Source organism: Pituophis catenifer, unplaced genomic scaffold (genome assembly GCF_029215685.1).
Source record: "Pituophis catenifer annectens isolate HBS135680 unplaced genomic scaffold, rPitCat1.0.hap2 SCAF_10, whole genome shotgun sequence".
Classification (NCBI taxonomy): domain Eukaryota; kingdom Metazoa; phylum Chordata; class Lepidosauria; order Squamata; family Colubridae; genus Pituophis; species Pituophis catenifer.
The window spans coordinates 9,072,747-9,093,332 of NW_027256890.1; the positions used below are offsets into that span (position 1 = coordinate 9,072,747).

Sequence of the window (20,586 nt, forward strand, 5' to 3'; positions counted from 1 at the left end):
CACATCCTTGGCAAGTTATATGTTCTGTACCGTACGAGTTCCAGGTATATTAAGTAAAGAAAGAAGCAGACATTCTGCGAGCTTCGGAACTTAAAATTTTAAGTTATGGAGCTCGCAGAATGTCTGCTTCTTTCTTTACATACATATGAGAATTTGATCCCATGTGACCTGCAAATTTTTTTTTTTACGAAGCAGAGAGAAGAATGCTATAAACTCACCTAGGGGCTGCAAATAAACGTATATATACAGCTCACAAGGTTCTGAAGAATCGGGCAAGTCTTAACTAAAATATAATCCCGACAGGGCACGTTTAGGAGTAAAGATTCAGGAATTTGCTTAATGAAAAAAAGAAAGAAAGAAACGTATCCAGAGCCACCGGGGCAGAAGAGAAAAACGGAATAAGTCCTGCTTCTATAAAGTTTAGCAGATATAAACGTGCCATGTTAAATTGGGGGTTTTAAACAACGCAAGAGACACACATCGAAGGATGCAAAGGAGGGAGCAAAAATAATAGGTGCCATATTGTGATGCTACATTCATGCATAGCAAGACGCGAAAGTAGATATAAGCGATGTTATTATACGTATACGGAGATAGGTGGGTTCGATTTTCCAATGTGAACTTCAAGGGGTTTTTTTTTAGCTGCACTGGGTCATATATCCTGGTCCGGCATCCAAGCATGAACCTCTCCAATCCATTAGTGTCATCATTGAAATTCAATTTCAATTCATGGCCCCTTTGCCTTAAGACCATCGAGTCCCCGCTGCAAGGAAAAGCACAAGGCAAGAGTTTAGAAGGATGGCTGGCGTACAGATAGTCCTCGACTTACGACCCCCTCATTTAGTAACCAAAGGGACAACGGCACTGGAAAAAAAAGGAACCTTATGACCGGTTTTCACGCTCCCGTCCGTGGCAGCATCATCCCTACGCTCAGGCGATCAAAATTCAGATGCTTGGCAACTGGCAGGTACTTATGACTGTTGCGGCATCTTGGGTGTATGTGTGTGTCATGTGATCCATTTTTTGCGACCACCTGTTGTGGCCCGTCAGCGGCCTGTGCTGATTGTAGCTGATTCTGAGAGCGAGGAGGCTGGTGTGGTGCTGCACCAGCAGCCTATGCAGCTGGCACTCGAGTCAGACAATGAGGAGGCTGGAGAAGATGTGGTGCCAGAGGCAGGGATTCAGCCAGGGCCTTCAGAACCTCCCATAAGTGAAGAGGAAGAAGGGGAGGAGCCTCTTCTCGATGCACGAGCGCGTAGAGCTGCCAAAAGGCAGGAGTGGCTCCTCAGGAGGAGGTCTCCTCAAGAGAAAGGCTTGGGGCTAATTGGCCACTCCCTTAGCCTATTTAAGGAGGAACGCCGACTGAAGCAATTTGCAGGGAACAACTTTAGTTCACTCTCCTTCGCATCTGGATTCTCTGCAAATTGCTTCTGGGCTTTCTGCCAACCTTCGTAAGATTGTGATTACTTTATCTTTGGATTTATTGTAGGCTGTTAAGAAAGTTTATTAACAGCCTTTGTTTTGAAAAAGACTGAGTTATTTTAGTAAATTAAGTTTTGTACAAATTTTGTGTGTGCTGTGTTCTTTAGGATCCATAGCTGGGGCAGAACACCACCTGAGAAGCAAAGTCAAAGAGGGGGGGAGCCAGATTCACTCAACAACCGTGTTAGTCAACTTATGTCGGCTGGCGACCCCCCGGGGAAGACCCTTCTCTGTGGGGGCGGATGGAACGAGCTACCCCCAGGGATACGACTAATCCCGGACCTCCGGACCTTCCGCCGGGCCCTGAAGACTTTTTTATTTCAGCAAGCCGGGCTGGGTTAAAAAATTTTTAATTGGGGAATTTTATGGGTAAGGGGTTTTGAATTGGAGAAGCCAAAGATAATTTAATTTCGTTTTAATGTATTTTAATATTTGTATTGTGTGTTTTTAATTCTGGCTGTTCACCGCCCCGAGTCCTTCGGGAGAGGGGGCGGTATAAAAATTTAATAAATAAATAAATAAATAAATAAATAAATAAATTTAACCGCCGCGGTGATTCGCTTAACAGCGGTGGCAAAGGAAGGCCGTAAAATGGGGCGAAACTCTCTTTTGACAGCAGAAATATTGGGGCTCAATGGTGGCCGTAAGCAGAGGACTCCCTGTTATGGTAGCTCCCTTTTTTTTTTTTTTTTTTGCTGGGCTGGAAATAAAAAGATTTTGTTGCATTGTCTTACCTTTTAAATGCTCGGCAGAATTTTTTTAAAAAAACCCTTTTTTTGCCTAATAAACAATTCCTGTGCTTTTAAATTAAGCACTGCCTTCTTCGCACACACACACACACACGGCAGGGATTTTACGAATATCAAAACAGTTTGCCTGCCTTGAGGCACATAGGCAAGGCCGGGTTCAACTGAGGGCATGAGAGAGAGAGAGACCGCTATTGTGGTCTGTGTGAGTTTTTTTGCCAGGGTCCATTTATAAAGTGTGTAATTTTGGAGGTTTCCAGCCAGATCAGAAAAACTGGAAGTGGACGAGCGAAGGCATGGGGGAGAAAGACGAAATTCAGAAAGGCTACCTGAACGGAGAAAGGAAGTGCCAAGAAGTAAATAAGACACCTGTGAAGTGACAGGACTACTGTGGCTTGATGCTCACACAGATCACAGTCCAAAACGGCAGGTTTTAAACGCCGTAGGCCTATTAAAAATTCAGCAGTTAACATGTAAGAGGTTTGCACAAGATCTATTGTGCTGCTTGCAGAGCAGGGATGTGGCTATCGCACAGGCGAGGGTGAGGCAGTGAAGGTTTTTCTAGCAAATGGTTATCTTGGGTCTAATAATTCAAGTGAAGGATGTCCTCCGCTTTGGATCAGAGTTAGGGGAGGGGAGGGGAAAAGAAAGGAGAAATGAAAAGAAATGAGGAAAGGGAAAGGAAAGGAAAGGAAGAGAGAAAGGAAAGGAAGTGAGAAAGGAAGAGGGAAAGGAAGAGAAAGGAAAAGGAAAGGGGAAAGGAAAGGAGAGGAAAGGAGAAAGGAAACAGAGAGGAAATGAATGGAAAGAGAAAAAGGAAAGGGAGGAAAGGAAATAGAGAAGGAAAGGAAATAAGGAAAGGAAAGGAAAGGAAGAGGGAAAGGAAGAGGGAAAGGAAAGGAAGAGGGAAAGGAAAGGAAAGGAAAGGAAAGGAAAGGAAAGGGGAAAGGAAAGGAAGAGAGAAAGGAAGAGGGGAAGGAAAGGAAGAGGGAGAGGAAAGAAAGGAAAGAAAAAGGAAAGAAAAGAAAGGGAAAGGAAAGGAAAGGAAAGGAAGAGAGAAAGGAAGAGGGGAAGGAAAGGAAGAGGGAAAGGAAAAGAAAGGAAAAGAAAAAGGAAAGGAAAGAAAGAGGGAAAGGAAAGGAAAGGAAGAGGGAAAGGAAAAGAAAGGAAAAGAAAAAGGAAAGGAAAGAAAGAGGGAAAGGAAAGGAACAGGGAAAAGGAAAAGAAAAAGGAAAGGAAAGGAAAGAAGAGGGAAAGGAAGAGAGAAAGGAAAGGAAGAGGGAAAGGGAAAGGAAAGGAAGAGAGAAAGGAAAGGAGAAAAGGGAAAGGGAAGGGATCTCAGCTCACACAGAGAAAGTGATAAGCCAACATGACTCACAAGGATCTACTCAAACAGTAGGGCAATTCACTAAACCACCATTAACCATGGTTACTGGAAACTTCCAGTGTGATGGTTACTCCGGTTTAGACACTGGTCTGAACTCCTGATTAAGTTTCCAACATCCAACCTAAAAGAAGACATGGGCTCATTTTGCAACCTTCTCCCCCAGATGATGTCCCTCATCACCTCACTTTGGCACCATCAGACCACGATGGAAGTCTGATTGCTATGGCGATGCCAGACCGATTTTAAAAACCCCACATATCCATTATCGCAAGGAACGGAGGGTTATTTTTCAACCTTTTGCAAAAATATGCTTGGCAGGAACCAGACCAAAGGCATTTGCAAAAAAGCAACTTGAGATAACAGAGGAAAATTATGTAAACGTTTTTTCAAGAAGGCTTCCTTCCCCATCTTTCTTTTTCCTCGTTTTAAAATGTTCTTCCGCGATTAAGCCTAAGCGAAATAAATGAGTTATTAAGCATCTGGAGGGATTTAAAAATGACTTACACTCCAGAGCTGCTCCAGATGTTATCTGTAACAAACTGAAGATAAAGGGAATTTAAAGGACTAGTCTCCTTTAAATTCTTTTTTTTTTTTTTTTGGCGTTTTTTGGAAAAATCAGGATTTATGGGACGTGTTCCTCTCTTTCCAGAAAGCAAAACAAAAAAATGACATCCCATCATTTTTAGGAGCTATTTCTGCAACTCTGGCAGATTCAGAAGCTGTGATCCATGGGGGGAAAGATAAACCTTGGTCAGATTTTTGCAATCTTAAGCAAAAGGGTGGAGAAAGAATGCGAGACTCCTTTACAAAAAAAATCTGCTATCACAGACAAATTAGGCATAAAGAACTTTCCGTGTTGTTGCGTTTCTGGTCTGTTCTTCTTTCTGGCAGCCCAGGGCAGCCTGGTTAATATACCTCCTCCCATTTAATTCCTACAAGAACTTCCAAGGCTAATGGAATGGCATGGTTAGGGAAAAAAAACTTGGGAGACAAACTGATAAGAGATGGCACAGTCCATAGCTGCATAATGGGTGGAGAAAGATGCTCAGAAGGGACCCTCCCTAGTTTCTGGGAATGTAAAGGAGAAGGCCATAATGGTATGTGGGAAAAACCTTGGCAGCCAGGGAGATGAGATGCTGCCTAGGGAATGATTAGATAATGGACAGCATAACCCTCAGCTTCCTAATGGGCGGAGAAAGAGACTCAAGAAGGGACCCTCCCTAGTTTATCAGGCTGCAAAGGAGACGGCTATAGTGGTATGTGGGAAAGACCTTGGGAGTTGGGGCAGAAAAGGAGAGGAGAGAGGCTGCCTAGGGAGCAATCCGATAAGAGCCGGCATAGCCCACAGCTGCATAATGGGTGGGGAAAGAGACTCAAGAAGGGACCCTCCCTAGTTTCTTTGGCTGTAAAGGATATGGCTGTAATGGTGTGTGGGAAAAACTTTGGGAGACGGGGAGATGAGATGCTGCTTAGGGAATTAGATAATGGACAGCATAGCCCTCAGCTTCCTAATGGGTGGGGAAAGAGACTCAAGAAGGGACCCTCCATAGTTTCTGGGACTGTAAAGGAGAGGGCTGTAATGATATGTAGGAAAGACTTTGGGAGACGGAGAGATGAGATGCTGTCTAGGGAATGATTAGATAATGGACCTCTTATCCAGCAGCTGGACAGTGAGTAGGACAAGAGGCTCAGAAGAGACCCTCCCTTGTTTCTCAAGTTGTAAAAGAGATATGGGGGGGGGGAGAGACACAAAGTACAGGTAGTCCTCGACTTACAACATTTAGTGACTTTTCAAACTTAAGAGCAGCACTGAAAAAAGCGACTTATGACATTTTTTCACTCTTACGACCACGGTCACGGGACCAGAATTCAGATGCCTGCCAACTGGTTCATACTTATGACAGTTGCAATTGTGGCCCAATTGTGGTCGTATGTTGAGGACCACCTGAAATTTTAAAACTTGCAAGATTCATCTGTGTACCGTGTTTCCCCGAAATAAGACCCTGTTTTATTTTATTTTTTTTGAACCCTGAAATAAGCGCTTGGCCTTATTGCCATGCGCTCGAAAGCCCGATTGGGCTTATTATCAGGGGAGGTCTTATTTTGGGGGAAACAGGGGTAGCTTTGCAATAGAAGTTGTTCTGGAATCAGAAGTAGGGAATCGATGCAATAAATTCCGTTGCCTATTGAAAGCTCCTGCTTTTTTTTTTTTTTTAAAGAAACCCTATTATTTCCAATTTTTGTAGCCAACAAAATTGGGCTATTCCCTCGCTCTCCCAGCAGCGGACAGATACCCCTTCCTGGCTGCAACCATGCGGGAAAACTTGGCTGCCCTCTTTGACGCTGACTCAAGCCAAGTTTAGTTATGACACTTCCTCTTTCCCAGGAAAAGTTTCCATTCCGATCGCTCCAGTTATGAAGTTTTAAGAAGCGACTGAACAATTTTCTTTTCTTCCTTGTTTTGTTTTTTGCAGGAGCAGCTGAGCCGGTGGGGGGGGGCGGGGGGAACCCAGACCATGTGGATATCTCATTCCCCAAAAATGTGGATCCCACAGAATTCTGGCTCATTGCTGTGTCTAGACTGGGAACGGTTATATGAAACCGGTTTCCAAAAATCTGTTTTTGGAAAAGCAGGGTTGTTTTTCTTTCTTTCTTTCTTTCTTTCTTTCTTTCTTTCTTTCTTTCTTTCTTTCTTTCTTTCTTTCTTTCTTTCTTTCTTTCTTCCTTCCTTCCTTCCTCCCTCCCTCCCTCCCTCCCTCCCTCGCTCCCACCCTCCGTCCCTCCCTCTTTCTCTCTCTGTTAGGAAACAGGCCTCTTCAGGAAGCAAAATGAAGATTCAATGGCCTCTTTCAGAATGCTTCTGCCCATCAACGATTTGAAATGGACGGCCAGCCAATCGGCAACAACTTCCTGGGAGGAGCTATAAGTGGGGGAGGAGCTATAAGTGGGGGGAGGAGCTTGCTTTCCCAAATTTTAATTTTCTATTCTTCCAGGGCGTGGAGCAGTGGTGGGTTTCAATTTTTTTTTACTACCGGTTCTGTGGGCGTGGCTTGGTAGGCGTGGCATGGCATGGCATGGCTTGGTGGGCATGGCTTGGTGGGCATGGCAGGGGAAGGATACTGCAAAATCCCCACTTCCTCCCAATCAGCTGGGACTCGGGAGGCAGAGAATAGATGGGGGCGGGGCCAGTTAGAATTTTTACTACCGGTTCTCTGAACTACACAAAATTTCTGCTACCGGTTCTCCAGAACTGGTCAGAACCTGCTGAAACCCCACCTCTGGCATGGAGGGTGGGTGGGGGGGAAACCTGTTCCCATTTTGGTTGAAGCCAAAAGTCTCCCAATCGAAAGCCGAAAGTCGTCTTCTCCATCCTGGCTGTTTGGTGTCGAGGTTCACGGAGAGAAGCAATTAAGGGGAATTAAGGGGAAACTTCCTAACAGTGAGGACAATTAACCAGTGGAACAGCTTGCCACCAGGAAGTTGTGGGTGCCCCATCACTGGAAGTTTTTAAGAAGAGACAGGATAGTCACTTGTTTGAAATTGTATAGGATCTCCTGCTTGAAGAGGGGGCTGGAGTAGAAGACCTCCAAGGTTCCTTCCAACTCTATTCTGATTCTGACTCTAATCTATTATCTTCGGACGTAAAAATGAATGTTACAGGATATATTGAGTTTGGCTTCTCCTTGGAAACCATTTCTAGACTTTGTGCTCAAGGCAGAAAACAAAAATGAAATCTTGACTCGGGGATCTGCTGATTAGTTTGTGGTTATAGAAAGGCTAGGGTTTACCAAGTATGTAAAAGTAAAAAGTTGAGGCTATAATTTTATTTTTTTATTCTACTGCGCTGAAAAAAGTTAGAAGTCAACTCTTTCTTTCTTCTCTTTATCTTATAGTTCCTTCCTTTTTTCCTCTCTTTCTTTTTCTCTTTCTTTCTTTCTCTTTCTTTCTCTATTTGTCTTTCTTTCTTTCTTTCTTTCTTTCTTTCTTTTTCTCTTTTTTCTTTTCTTTCACCTTCCTTTCCTTCTTTTCCTTTCTTTCCCTTTTCCATTTCCCTGCTATCTTTATTTTTATTCATGATTTATATTATATTTTTATACAATCTTTATGAAAATAAAAGACATGATAAGGGATGTTTCTTGGTTCTGGTCAGCATGTTGGTTCCATCCACCATTGGGGCGGCTAAGTCAGCAAACTATGTTAAAAAGCAACATGGTTAAAAGAAATGTATAAACCCCAGTTATTAGTTCCAGGGAATCCTGTACCTCTGCTCCTGAATAAGTTGTGCAGATGCCATAATGACTGGAATAAAATCATCGGAAGAAAAATCTAAGCTTTTAAACTTCAATCGTTGCAATAACTTTCCAAGTTGCGGGAAATGCTTGACATCAATGTTACGTTCTCCCAACCACACAAATATTTTGGGTTTGTATTTACTTCAAACAAGGAAAGCAAAAAAGCAACGAAATAAAAAAATAAATAAACTTCCTTCCATGTGGAAAATGTTACAAAGCCTTAAGGTAGGAAGAATACAAGTCACGTTGTTTTAAGGTTTTAACATTTTAACAGGTCAGCAAAACACAGCTGGTGCTCAAAATTGACCATTTAAACAGCACCCAACCTACTAAAAGGTAAAAGTAAAGGTGAGCACATATGTGCTAGTCGTTCCTGACTCTAGGGGGCAGTGCTCATCTCCGTTTCAAAGCCGAAGAGCCAGCGCTGTCCGAAGACATCTCCGCGATCATGTGGCCGGCATGACTCAACGCCAAAGGCACACGGAACGCTGTTCCCTTCCCACCAAAGGGGGTCCCTATTTTTCTAGTTGTATTTTTTTTTTATGTGCTTTCGAACTGTTAGGTTGGCAGAAGCTGGGACAAATCACGGGAGCTCACCCCGTTACGTGGCACCAGGGATTCGAACCGCTGAATTGCCGACCTTTCGATCGACAAGCTCAGCGTCTTAGCCACTGAGCCACCGCGTCCCTTAAGCGGTTTATAGAGTCTGCCTCTTGCCCCCCCAACAATCTGGGTCCTCATTTTATTGACCTCGGAAGGATGGAAGCCTGAGTCAACCTTGAGCCGGTGAGACTCGAACTGCTGGCAGCAGGCAGTCAGCAGAATTAGCTTGCAATACTGCATTCTAACCACTGTGCCAAGACGGCTCCTATCGTCCTTATACCATCTCACACTCAAATGGTTGTCCAGCCTTTTCTTGAAAACCTCCAGTGATGGAGCGCCCACAGCTTCAGGAGGCAAGCTATTCCACTGGTGAATTGTTCTCACTGTCGGGGAAATTTCTCCTTAATTCTAGGATGGATCTCTCTTTGATAATCTTCCATCTGTTACTTCTTACCCTGCCCTCTGGGCCGTAGACCGGAAGAGGAGCTGCCCAGGGTGCATGCGCCCACCCGAAAATGAACTTCCGGTTTCAACTACTGAACTTCCGGTTTCAACTACTGAACTTCCGGTTTCAACTACTATACTTCCGGTTTCAGCCAGCTACTCTTCTGGGTTTCTGGCACGCATGCGCGCCTGACGATCAGCTGGCTGGCGTACATGCTCACGCAGGAAAACGGAAGACCAGCTTTTCTAGTTTCCAGCACTGCCGCATGTAAAAAGGCCAGCTGATCGTCGCACGCGCATGTGTGCCAGAAACCCAGAGAAGGAACAGGAGACGCCACGCATGCCAGTGTTGTGGTCCGCCAGCAGCCTGCAGAGCTGGCAGCGGAGTTGGACAGTGAGGAGGCTGGGGAGGAACATGGGCCAGTCCTGGAGGCTGGGGAAGGCCCGGATGAGGGCTCTGTATCGGGGGCAGAGATGGAGCCAGGGACATCGGGGAGTGATGCGCGGACTCCAGAACCCCCCGATAAGACAGCAGAGAGGCAGAGGAACAGGAGGAGCCTGTTCCAAGTGCACACATATGCAGAGCTGTCAGAAGGCAAGAGCAGCTAAAGCAAAAGGGACAACTCGGGAGTAAGGCCAGGAGATGATTGGCCCCTCCCATAAGGCTTAAAAGAGAAACAAAGGCACTTGGGCCTTTTGCAGGAAAGCAATGTTGCTAGCTCTGTTTCCAGTCGGCGTCTCTTATTTGTTTCTGAACTCCATGGGGCTTTGCCAAGTTAGGCCTTTGGCAGGGTGTCAAAGACAACAAAGGTTAGTGATTATCCCGAAGGACTTCTTCCGAAGGACTTCTGTTGCAACTAATTGGGACTCAGCTGGGAATGAAAGTAATTCTCAGCTGTTACAACAAAATAGTTTTTTTTGGGACTAATTGTGTATTGTAATGACTCAGTAAGCCTAGGTCACAACAGCCAGGCGACATGGCTCCGTGCGCCACTTTGGGCACGTGTGCCATAGGTTCGTCATCACGGGGCTAGACATACCTAGCTCCCTCAACTGTTCATCGTACAGTTTAGCCTCCAGACCCTCCATCATCTTTGTGGCTCTTCTCTTGCACTCATTTCTAGGGTCTCGGCATCTTTTGTGTACCGTGTACAATCAGGTATTTGTATTCTGATTCCCAGCAGATTCTTCGACTGCTGTGCAAAGGGTTGATGAGACCTTTGATCTCACCCATCAGGGGGTTATTCGGCTACCCTCAGCCTCCCTTGCTGACGGCTGTTGCTCTCCGTACTTCGAGGGATGGGAACCTGATCTCTGTTCGTCTCTGCATCAACTCCCAAGAAAATAAACCGGTGTGCATCTCTGAAGCGTGGGAATATAAAGCCGTGCTTACCGTCAAAAGTCTTAGGATACCTCCTTACTCGTCCGCAGGTTTCATCCTCATCTGGGCTTGCATTTGGGCGATCATCTCCTGCATACGACGCAACTGGATGGGGAAGAAAAAGAGAGAAAATGCGGTGCGCCCAATTAGCAATAGCCCTTAGACTTATATACCGCTTCACGATGCTTTCCAGCCCTCTCTAAGTGGTTTACAGAGTCAGCATCTTGCAAACGCCAACAATCTGGGTCCTCATTTTAGCGACCTCAGAAGGATGGAAGGCTGAGTCAACTGTGAGCCAGTCAGGATTGAACTCCTGGCAGTCAGCAGAGTTAGCCTGCAATACTGCATTCTAACCACTGTGTACCATGGATGGATGGATGGATGGATGGATGGATGGATGGATGAAAGGAAGGAAGGAAGGAAGGAAGGAAGGAAGGAAGGAAGGAAGGAAGGAATGACATAGCAATAGCAATAGCACTTACTTATATACCACTTCACAGTGTTTCCCCGCCCTCTCTAAGCGGTTTACAGTGTCAGCCTCTTGCCCCCAACAATCTGGGTCCTCATTTTACCCACCTCGGAAGGATGGAAGGCTGAGTCAGCCTTGAGCCAGTCAGGGTCGAACTCCTGGCAGTGGGCAGAGTTAGCTTGCAATACTGCATTCTAACCACTGCGCCCCAGGGAGTAAATGTGATGTAAGGCAATGCAATGCAATATGAAAATGTTAATGCATTATAATCCTTGACTTAAAACCAGTTACTTAACGACCGTTACAAAGGGACTTGAAAATATTACTTATGACCGATCCTCAAAGTTACGAATGCCACATCACCCCCTACGGTCCTGGGATCACTTGATCACATTTTACTATGTTTTTGGCCAAAAAGTGCCCATTGGATAAAATCGATTTGGACTTATTGACCATGTGAATTGCTTAATAGCAATAGCCAATAGACTTATATAGCGCTTCACAGTGCTTTACAGCCCTCTCTAAGCAAGCTCTACAGAGTTCATGCCCGTGGCGACTTACTTAATGACCATTATCAAAATGGTTACAACATTGAATTTGTCACGTGATGACAAATCGACTTACGGCCGCAACGACTTACAAGTAAAATTCTGGGTTCCGTTATGGTCCTAAGTTGAGGACTACCTGTATTTAAAAAAAAATCCACTCCATGGTGAAATTCAAATTTTTTTACTACCGGTTCTGTGGGTGTGGCTTGGTGGGCGTGGCAGGGGAAGGATACTGCAAAATCTCCATTCCCTCCCCACTCCCGGGGGAAAGATACTGCAAAATCTCCATTCCCACCCCACTCCCGGGGGAAGGATACTGCAAAATCCCCATTCCCTCCCCACTCCCGGGGGAAGGATACTTTAAAATCCCCATTCCTCCCCACTCCTGGGGGAAAGATACTGCAAAATCTCCATTCCCACCCCACTCCCGGGGGAAGGATACTGCAAAATCCGCATTTCCTTCCCACTCCTGGAGGAAGGATACTGCAAAATCCCCATTCCCTCCCCACTCCGGGGCCAGCCAGAGGTAGTATTTGCCGGTTCTCCGAACTACTCAAAATGTCCGCTATCGGTTCGCCAGAACCTGTCAGAACCTGCTGAATTTCACCCCTCAATCCACTGGATTCTACAGAGTGAAGAACCCAAGAATTCCCATTCAGAAAACCACCAATAACAGGGAAGACGTTCCCACGATGCTGTTAACAGGCTGTTTGGTATTCAAGGTATGTTTTAACTAGCCACTAATCTGGAGGCATACGGCCAAAACATACAGGCTGGTTGCAATTATTATTTTCTTCGATTCTCCCGTGGGAATCATTTTCTCCCGTGGGACCTCTTTGGGTATTGCAGAAGCCACATTTTTCAAGTATGACCCACTGCTCACTCCATGCTATTTATGGACTGCAATTTTTCTTTTTTCCCGTCCATTCTGGCATTTACGGTAAAAGCCGAACAAGAAAAGACTAGAAGAATTTTTTAATAAAAATAACCGCGGCAGGAAGGGGGTGGAGGGACGACGAAGAATTCAGCCGAGAGCATGTCTGTGTTACTATAAAAACATTTAAAAAAAAATCTATTTCCTAGTGGCTTCGTAAATGGGAATATATTTTGAGTCTCACCAGCTCAAGCCTTCCATATAGAATAGAATAACAGAGTTGGAAGGGACCTTGGAGGTCTTCTAGTCCAACCCCCTGCTTAGGCAGGAAATCCTACGCAACTTCAGACAAATGTTATCCAATCTCTTCTTAAAAACTTCCAGTGTTGGAGCATTCACATCTTCTGGAGGCAAATCGTTCCACTGATTAATTGTTCTCATTGTCAGGAAATTTCTCCTTAGTTCTAAGTTGCTTCTCTCCTTGGTTAGTTTCCATCCATTGCTTCTTGTCCTGCCTTCAGGTGCTTTGGAGAATAGCTTGACTCCCTCTTCTTTGGGGCAGCCCCTGAGATATTGGAAGACTGCTTTCCTGTCACCCCGAGTTCTTCTCTTCATCAGACTAGACATCCTTCTGAGGTTGGTAAAATGAGGAGCCAGATTGTTGGGGGCAAGAGGCTGACTCTATAAACCGCTTAGAGAGCGCCGTAAAGCACTTTGAAGCGGTATATAAGTCTAAGGCAGGGGTCGGCAACCTTAAACACTCAAAGAGCCACAAAGGTCATAACCAGAAGCCGTCCCTCCCCCCCCACCCCGGTTCAATTCTGGAGCCGACCAGAAGTCTGGTTCCCCCACCGTAGTCTCCTCCTAGCGCAGCATCCTTTTCCCTCTACCTGTCCTAACTGAAAGCCCTATCAATTGTAGAGCCGACCGGCGATGAGGAGCCGCAGCAGAGAGATGAAAGAGCCACATGTGGCTCCAGAGCCACAGGTTACTGACCCCTGATCTAAGGGCTATATCCAAGCATGAACAGTAATTTCAGCACAGATTAAACATCTCTATTCTCGTTCCTACTTCACTTTCTGGTTTATTCATTATCATCAGCACTATCTTCTCCAAATTCCTGCATTCTCTACATATTTAAGAGGCCCAGGGATTTTAGCAGCCACCAACTTTGTACAACATCCTGCTCTCTTGTGGCTTTATAACTCTCGCATCATCCAGACGCTTGGCAACTGGTTCGTATGCAAGACAGCTGCAGGGTTCCCAGGATCAATGTGATTTCCCCTTTTGCAACAAGCAAAATCAACGGAGAAGCCAGATTCACTTAACAGCCGTCTTGCTAACTGAACAACTGCAGCGATTCACTTAGCAACGGTGGCAAGAAAAGACATCAGATTGTGGGCAAAACTTCAATCAAAACATTCTGCACCCGGAGGCTCCAGCTCGTCCAGAATGCGGCCGCGCGGGTGGTTATGGGAGCGACGTGGCGCTCCCATGTAACACCTCTCCTGCGCGAGCTGCATTGGCTCCCGGTGGTCTTCCGGGTGCGCTTTAAGGTATTGATTCTCATCTTTAAAGCGCTCCATGACTTAGGGCCAGGATATTTGTGAGACCGCCTGCTGCTACCGATAACCTCCCACCGGCCAATACGCTCTCACAGAGAGGGCCTCCTCAGGGTGCCGTCGGTCAGGCAATGTTGGCTGGCGGCCCTCAGGGGGAGAGCCTTCTCTGTGGGGGCACCCGCCCTGTGGAACGAGCTGCCTCCTGGAATACGGCTGATCCTGGACCTCCGTACCTTCCGTAAGGCCCTGAAGACTTATTTATTCCACCAAGCCGGCCTAGCCTAAATGACTCTTAATTGGGATTTTAAATTTTATGGACTTGGGGGTTTTAAATTGAGAAGCCAATGATTTAATTCTTTTTAATTATCTTAACTTTTGTATTTGTATGTTTTTAATTTTGGCTGTTCACCGCCCTGAGTCCCTTTGGGGAGAAGGGCGGTATACAAATTAAATAAATATATAATATAAATATATAAAACTCACTTAATAAATGTCTCGCTTAGCAACAGAAATTTGGGGGCTCAATTGTAGTCGTAAATCAAGGGCTATCTGTAGCAGGGATGGGATTCAGCCGGTTAGGACCGGTTCGGGCAAATCGGATGCTAATTTTACATCTGGTTCGCCGAACCGGTAGTTACAAGGACTGGCTGGCCCAACTCAGCCCACCCCCCAGAGGACTCTCCACATGGCCCGTTTTGGATGCCGGGTAATTGCAGCACCGACACGGAGGCTCTGTGAGGGTAAAAAACAGGCCACCCGGAAGTTCTGGAAATCTGGAAACCGGCCCGTTTGTGGCCTCCGTGGGGCCTCTGGAGCCCGGGGGAGGCCATTTTCACTCTCCCGGAGGCTTGAGGAAAGCCTCCGGAGCTTGGGGAGGGCGAAAAACGGGCCTCCCAAAAGTCCAGAAACAGGCCCATTTACAGCCTCTGGAGGGCCTCCAGAGCGCAGGGAAGGCCATTTTCGCCCTCCCGGAGGCTCAAAGAAAGCCTCCAAAGTTTGGGGAGGGCGAAAATCCCCCACCACCACCGCCGTGGTGCAGGAGGCCGAGTGAGGCCACGCCCACCCAGCAACCGGGCAGAGAACCGGTTGCTAAAATTTTGGAATCCCACCCCTGATCTGTAGCCAATATCGGCATCAGCTCAGCGCTCAAGTGCAAATTACTTTTTTGCCCTGGCTTTCTTTCAAGTCCCAGTGAATTTTTCGATCGGAATTATTTGAAGCAAATGAACAGAGAAAAGTTATCGGAGGATGCTGAGTTAAAGGAGGAGAATGCATCTTTTCCCATTTCGGAGACCAAGATTAAAAACCGGTAGACTTTTTGAGACCTGAGAGACTCAAAACTGTTGGGGTCTGCCAGCAGCCTGCGGAGCTGGCAGCGGAGTCGGGCAGCGATGAGGCTGAGGAAGAACATGGGCCAGTCCTGGAGGCTGGGGAAGGCCCAGATGAGGGCTCTGCGCCGGAGGCAGAGATGGGGCCAGGACCATCGGGGAGTGATGCGCGGACTCCGGAGCCTCCAGAGGCTGACAGTAGAGAGGCAGAGGAACAGGAGGAGCCTGTTCCTAGTGCACGTAGGAGAAGAGCTGCCAGAAGGCAAGAGCAGCTCAAGCAAAGAGGACAACTCGGGAGTAAGGCCAAGAGATGATTGGCCCCTCCCTTAAGGCTTAAAAGACCAGCAATGGCTCTTGGGCTCTTTGTTGGAAAACAACATTGATAGACTCGCTCTTGTCTTGATGCACTTATTTCTTGTCGGTGTCTTCTGCTTCTGAACTTTTGCCAAGAGAAGCCTTTGGCAGTTTGCCTAATTATACCAAGGGTGGTGATCAGACTGAAGAATTTGTGTTATGAAGAGTTCGTTTTGATTTAGCTTGGACTACGCTGAGAATGAGTTAATTCTCAGCTGTTCTAATAAAGTCTGTTTGTTTTGGAACTGTTTGCGTCTGATAATACCTACTTGGGCCTAGGTCACAACAAAAACATGCTTTTTGTTTCTGGAGAACTTTCCTGTCTCAAGACTCGTTTTGTTTTTTTGAAAAAAAGTAGTTAGCTTTATATTTGGAAGAAGGTATTTAAAGGCAGTTCAGGAAGCGAAAATCCAGGAGACAAAACACTAAAAAAACACTAAACGAAGGCCGATAAGGAAAAAGGCCAGTTTGGCAGCTGAAACAAAGCATGGAAAAGATTTAATTGTTCTCAAAAGTCAAGGATTTTTATCCTTTGATAAAATCCAGAATGACTATTGAGCAGGAGTTGATATCTTGATCCTGGTGAATCTGGCATTCTCCAAGGTCTGTCTGTCTGTCTCTCTCTCACATATGTACACACACATTTATACACATGCACAGAGACACAAGCTCAGAAGGTTATATAAACTATCCAGATTTGTAAACAGAATTTCAAGCGCTGTTACTGCTCAGAATGTAAAACACTAAAAGGGAAATTGATGCTTGCGCTCCCAACAAAGTCCAAGGAATGTAAACCCATTTCCTGTGTCTTTTTTAGTCCTGCTTTTCCATCTTCCTCGAGCATTATAAATACTGCTTTAGAGAACTGGCAGTTTCTTAGGTAAGAGGAAGGATAAACTGGCTTGCAAGAGGGTTACAACACTAAAAAAAAAAAATACCGAAGGACGTTTTTGAAGAACGGAATCAGAAGAGAGTAGCCACAATATCAACAAATTCAGTAGTGAGGTCTGCTTCTTTTCATTTTCATTTTTTTCATTTTATTAAATTTGTATACCGCCCTACTCCCGAAGGACTCAGGGCGGTGAACAGCCATAAAATAAAACATATAGATACAAAATTTAAAATAGAGATAAAACTAATTAAATAAATTTGGCTGAACCATTTTAAAACCCCAATAAATTAAAACCAAATTTAAAATTTCCATTTAAAAAGAGGAAAAATTTAGGTCAGGCCAGCTTGATGAAATAGGAACGTCTTAAGCGCATTATTCTGTGGATAAGGTAAAGGTAAAGGTTCCCCTCGCACATATGTGCTAGTCATTCCCGACTCTAGGGGGCGGTGTGCATCTCCGTTTCAAAGCCAAAGAGCCAGCGCTGTCGGAAGACGTCTCTGTGGTCATGTGGCCGGCATGACTCAATGCCAAAGGCACACGGAACGCTGTTACCTTCCCACCAAAGGTGGTTCCTATTTTTCTACTTGCATTTTTTTTTTTTGCGTGCTTTCGAACTGCTAGATTGGCAGAAGATGGGACAAGTCACGGGAGCTCACCCCGTTACGCAGCACCAGGGATTCGAACGATTGAACTGCCGACCTTTCGATCAACAAGCTCAGCGTCTTACCCACTGCATCCCTGCTTCTATGGATAGATTACGTCTAAAAGATGTTATGGAGGATGTAGAACAAATTTTATTTCACTAGAGATGGTACTGAAAATGGATTTATGTCAGAAGGGCCAGGAGAATGACTTAGAAAAGAATGTTTCACTGGATCGGCAAAAGAAACTGGCTCAGATTCTCCAAATGTAAAAGGGAAATTACAAATGAGAAACCCAAGAAAGAGATCTGGGTAATCTTTTTTTCCCTATCAAATTTTCAAAAGAGGACTCTTAAATCCTTGAAGAACTCTGCAATTCTTAAATAAAATTCCCAATAAATAAATATTTGGAGATACGGTACAGAACAAATTTAATCACTAAGTTTGGAGGGCATCTGTTGCCTCTTTACTGTTTGTTTTTTATCTTGGCTCTATAACCATGGTTAAATGTGCATCCTTTAAAACAGGGGTCTCCAACCTTGGCAACTTTAAGCCTGGAGGACTTCAACTCCCAGAATTCTGGCAAAGCTGGCTGAGGAATTCTGGGAGTTTATTTATTTTATTTATTTTTCATATTTGTATACCGCCCTACTCCCGAAGGACTCAGGGCGGTGAACAGCCATAATAAATACAAATACATATAGAAGTTAAAAACTATTAAGAAACAGATTAAGTAATTTAGGCTCAAAGATTTAAAATATCCAAATTTATCTAAAGAGGTTTAAAACCCAATTTAAAAGCCAGTTTAAAAGCCAATTAAAAAGGGAGAGTTAGGCCAGACCAGCTTGTTGGAATAGAAATGTTTTCAGGGCACGGCGGAATATGCGTAAGTCTTGGATGTTTCGTAACTCCGGGGGAAGCCCGTTCCAGATGGTAGGTGCCCCCACAGAAAAGGCTCTCCCCCTGGGGGCCGTCAGTCGACATTGTTTGGCCGACGGCACCCTGAGGAGTCCCTCTCTATGGGAGCGAACTGGTCGGTGAGAGGCTATTGGTGGCAGGAGGCGGTCTCGTAAGTACCCTAAGTTGAAGTCCTCTAGGTTAAAAATTGCCAAGGTTGGAGACCAGGGGTGAAATCCAGCAGGTTCTGACAGGTTCTGGAGAACAGGTAGCGGAAATTTTGAGCAGTTCAGAGAATCGGCAAATACCACTTCTAACTGGCCCCAGAGTGGGGTGGGAATGGAGATTTTGCAGTATCCTTCCCTTGGAGTAGGGTGGGAATGGGGATTTTGCAATATCCTTCCCCAGGAGTGGGGAGGGAATGGGGATTTTGCAGTATCCTTCCCCTGGATTGGGGTTGGAACGGGAATTTTGCAATATCCTTCCCCCAGGAGTGGGAAGGGAATAGGGATTTTGCAGTATCCTTTCCCTGGAGTGAGGTGGGAATGGAGATTTTGCAGTATCTTTCCCCTGGAGTGGTGTGGGAATGGGGATTTTGCAGTATTCTTCCCCCTGGAATAGGGTGGAAATGGAGATTTTGCAGTATCCTTCCCCTGCAGTGGGGTGGGAATGGAGATTTTGCAGGATCCTTCCCCTGCCACGCCACGCCCACCAAGTCACGCCCACAGAACCGGTAGTAAAAAAAAAATAGATTTTCACCACTGTTGGAGATCCCTGCTTGTACATATGTTGTGCAGTGACAATAAAGGTTATTATTATTATCAACACTATCTAAATTTGAACTCAACAGATACCTCTGGCTTGGCTTTTAAGTCCTTACCTCAGCTTCCTTCTGCTGAAGGATTCTGTCTTTGTCCATGACTTCTTCTTCCGCAGGCCTGTGAAATATAAGATGGACGACAGAATTAGAGGCAAAGAACGGGCCTTATCTCAGTTGGAACAGAGTTGGTGGCTTTTATTGTAGACTTTTTCCCTCCCTGTAAAAAACTGGCAGGGAAAGCCAAATTCAACATCTTTACTTTACTTTTTTACTTTATTTTGGATTTATATATACCGCCCTACTCCCAAAGGACTCAGGGCGGTGAACAGCCAAAGGATAAAACACGCATAATACAAAATTTAAAAAAAACAATGTAAAAGCACGTTAAATAATTTGGCCCATACAAATTAAAACACCCCTATTGTTTTAAAACAAATTTAAAATTAACAATTAAAAGGAAGTTAGGCCAGGCCAGCCTGTTGAAATAAAAAGGTCTTGAGGGCCCAGCGGTAAGTATGTAAATCCGGGATCCTCCGTATCTCCGTGGGGAGCTCGTTCCAAATGGCAGGTGCCCCCACAGAGAAGGCTCTCCCCCTGGGGGCCGCCAGTCGACACTGTTTGACCGACGGCACCCTGAGGAGCCCCTCTCTATGGGAGTGTACTGGTCGGTGAGGGGCTACTGGTGGCAGAAGGTAGTCTTGTAAGTACATCAAGAGAACTACTGAAAACTACTGGACATTGAAAGTAGCGAACCTAGCGGAAATGGTGAAAATTTCAGCGTACTTGAAGGACTATACACAAGAAAGATACGTATCGGAATGGAGAAGATGGATTGATTATATTCAAAATAAGTATCAGACAAGAAAATATCAAATAGCTTATGAATGAATGTTAAATTTTAGAAGTATTATGTTATCTATAGTGGAGTTAAGGTTTCAGGGGGGGATTTGGTAGTTTAAGGATAGATAGGTTAATTTAGCTTATGATTGTTATTGAAATACCCTGTATTTTGCTCTGGGAAGTCTGATGGGGAGGATGGGATGGGGGGAAGGGGTGTGGGGGTAGTGGGGGGGAGGGGAAAAGGGTGGGGGGAATATTGGGGGAAAAAATTCTTTTTTTGTAAAACTTTTCAATAATAATAATAAAAAAAGAGAACTACTGAAAATGCAAGATCCGTTTTTCTAGCCAAGTACATGTGTACATCCGAACTAGACGGTGTTGTTTCTCTGTGCCATATATGTGGGCATATGCGTAATTTTGTATTTATTTCTTTAGTCAGTGTTTATGTAGTGTATATTGGAGGTGGTGACCCTTGGAGATCTGAACGGCAAGGTTAGGAAACTTTGTAAGGGAGATTCAAAGCTGCAGCCAACATAGGAAAGCAAACGAGACCCAAAGAAAGAACTTACTTGCCAGTCCTTTTTAATCTCTCCGACCGGAAATTTTCGTAATGCAAATCCTGGGTTACCTCCTGGAGGTCTTGCATGTGCGTCCTTAAAGAAGAAACACAATAGGGGCTGATCAGAATGGATATTAAGTCAATGGCTTGTTTAAAAAAGGTTTCTGCAGCCCGGACAACTGTTAGCAATGAACAGGACAAAATCTTCAAGTGTAGCATGAAAATTGTCCAGTAGAGGGAACGCTTGGACCAGAATTTATTCTTTCCAAAAATGCGAAGTGGAATTTAAGAATAAACAGCCAGGAATTGCTCGCTCTATCTCTCTGCCTCTCTCTCTCTCTCCATCCATCCATCCATCCATCTCTATCTATCCATATCTATCAGTCTATCCATTCCTTTCTTTCTTTCCATCTATATCTATCATCTATATCTATATTTATATCTACCTACCCATCTATCCATATTTA

The 20,586-nt window shown here is 45.0% G+C and overlaps 1 protein-coding gene across 1 annotated transcript in view; it reads right to left on the bottom strand.

Moving 5' to 3' along the window:
* Positions 1 to 275: 275 nt before the first annotated feature.
* The window catches only part of LOC139322281 (septin-2), a 55,613-nt gene continuing 35,302 nt past the window's right edge, over positions 276 to 20,586 (bottom strand). The window contains exons 10-13 of the mRNA XM_070951332.1: positions 20,130 to 20,213; positions 18,781 to 18,838; positions 10,348 to 10,440; positions 276 to 763 (exon numbers count right to left, since the gene is read on the bottom strand). Coding sequence (XP_070807433.1) covers positions 10,372 to 10,440; positions 18,781 to 18,838; positions 20,130 to 20,213 — 211 coding nt within the window. The 3' untranslated portion in view covers positions 276 to 763; positions 10,348 to 10,371. The remainder of the gene's footprint in view (positions 764 to 10,347; positions 10,441 to 18,780; positions 18,839 to 20,129; positions 20,214 to 20,586) is intronic.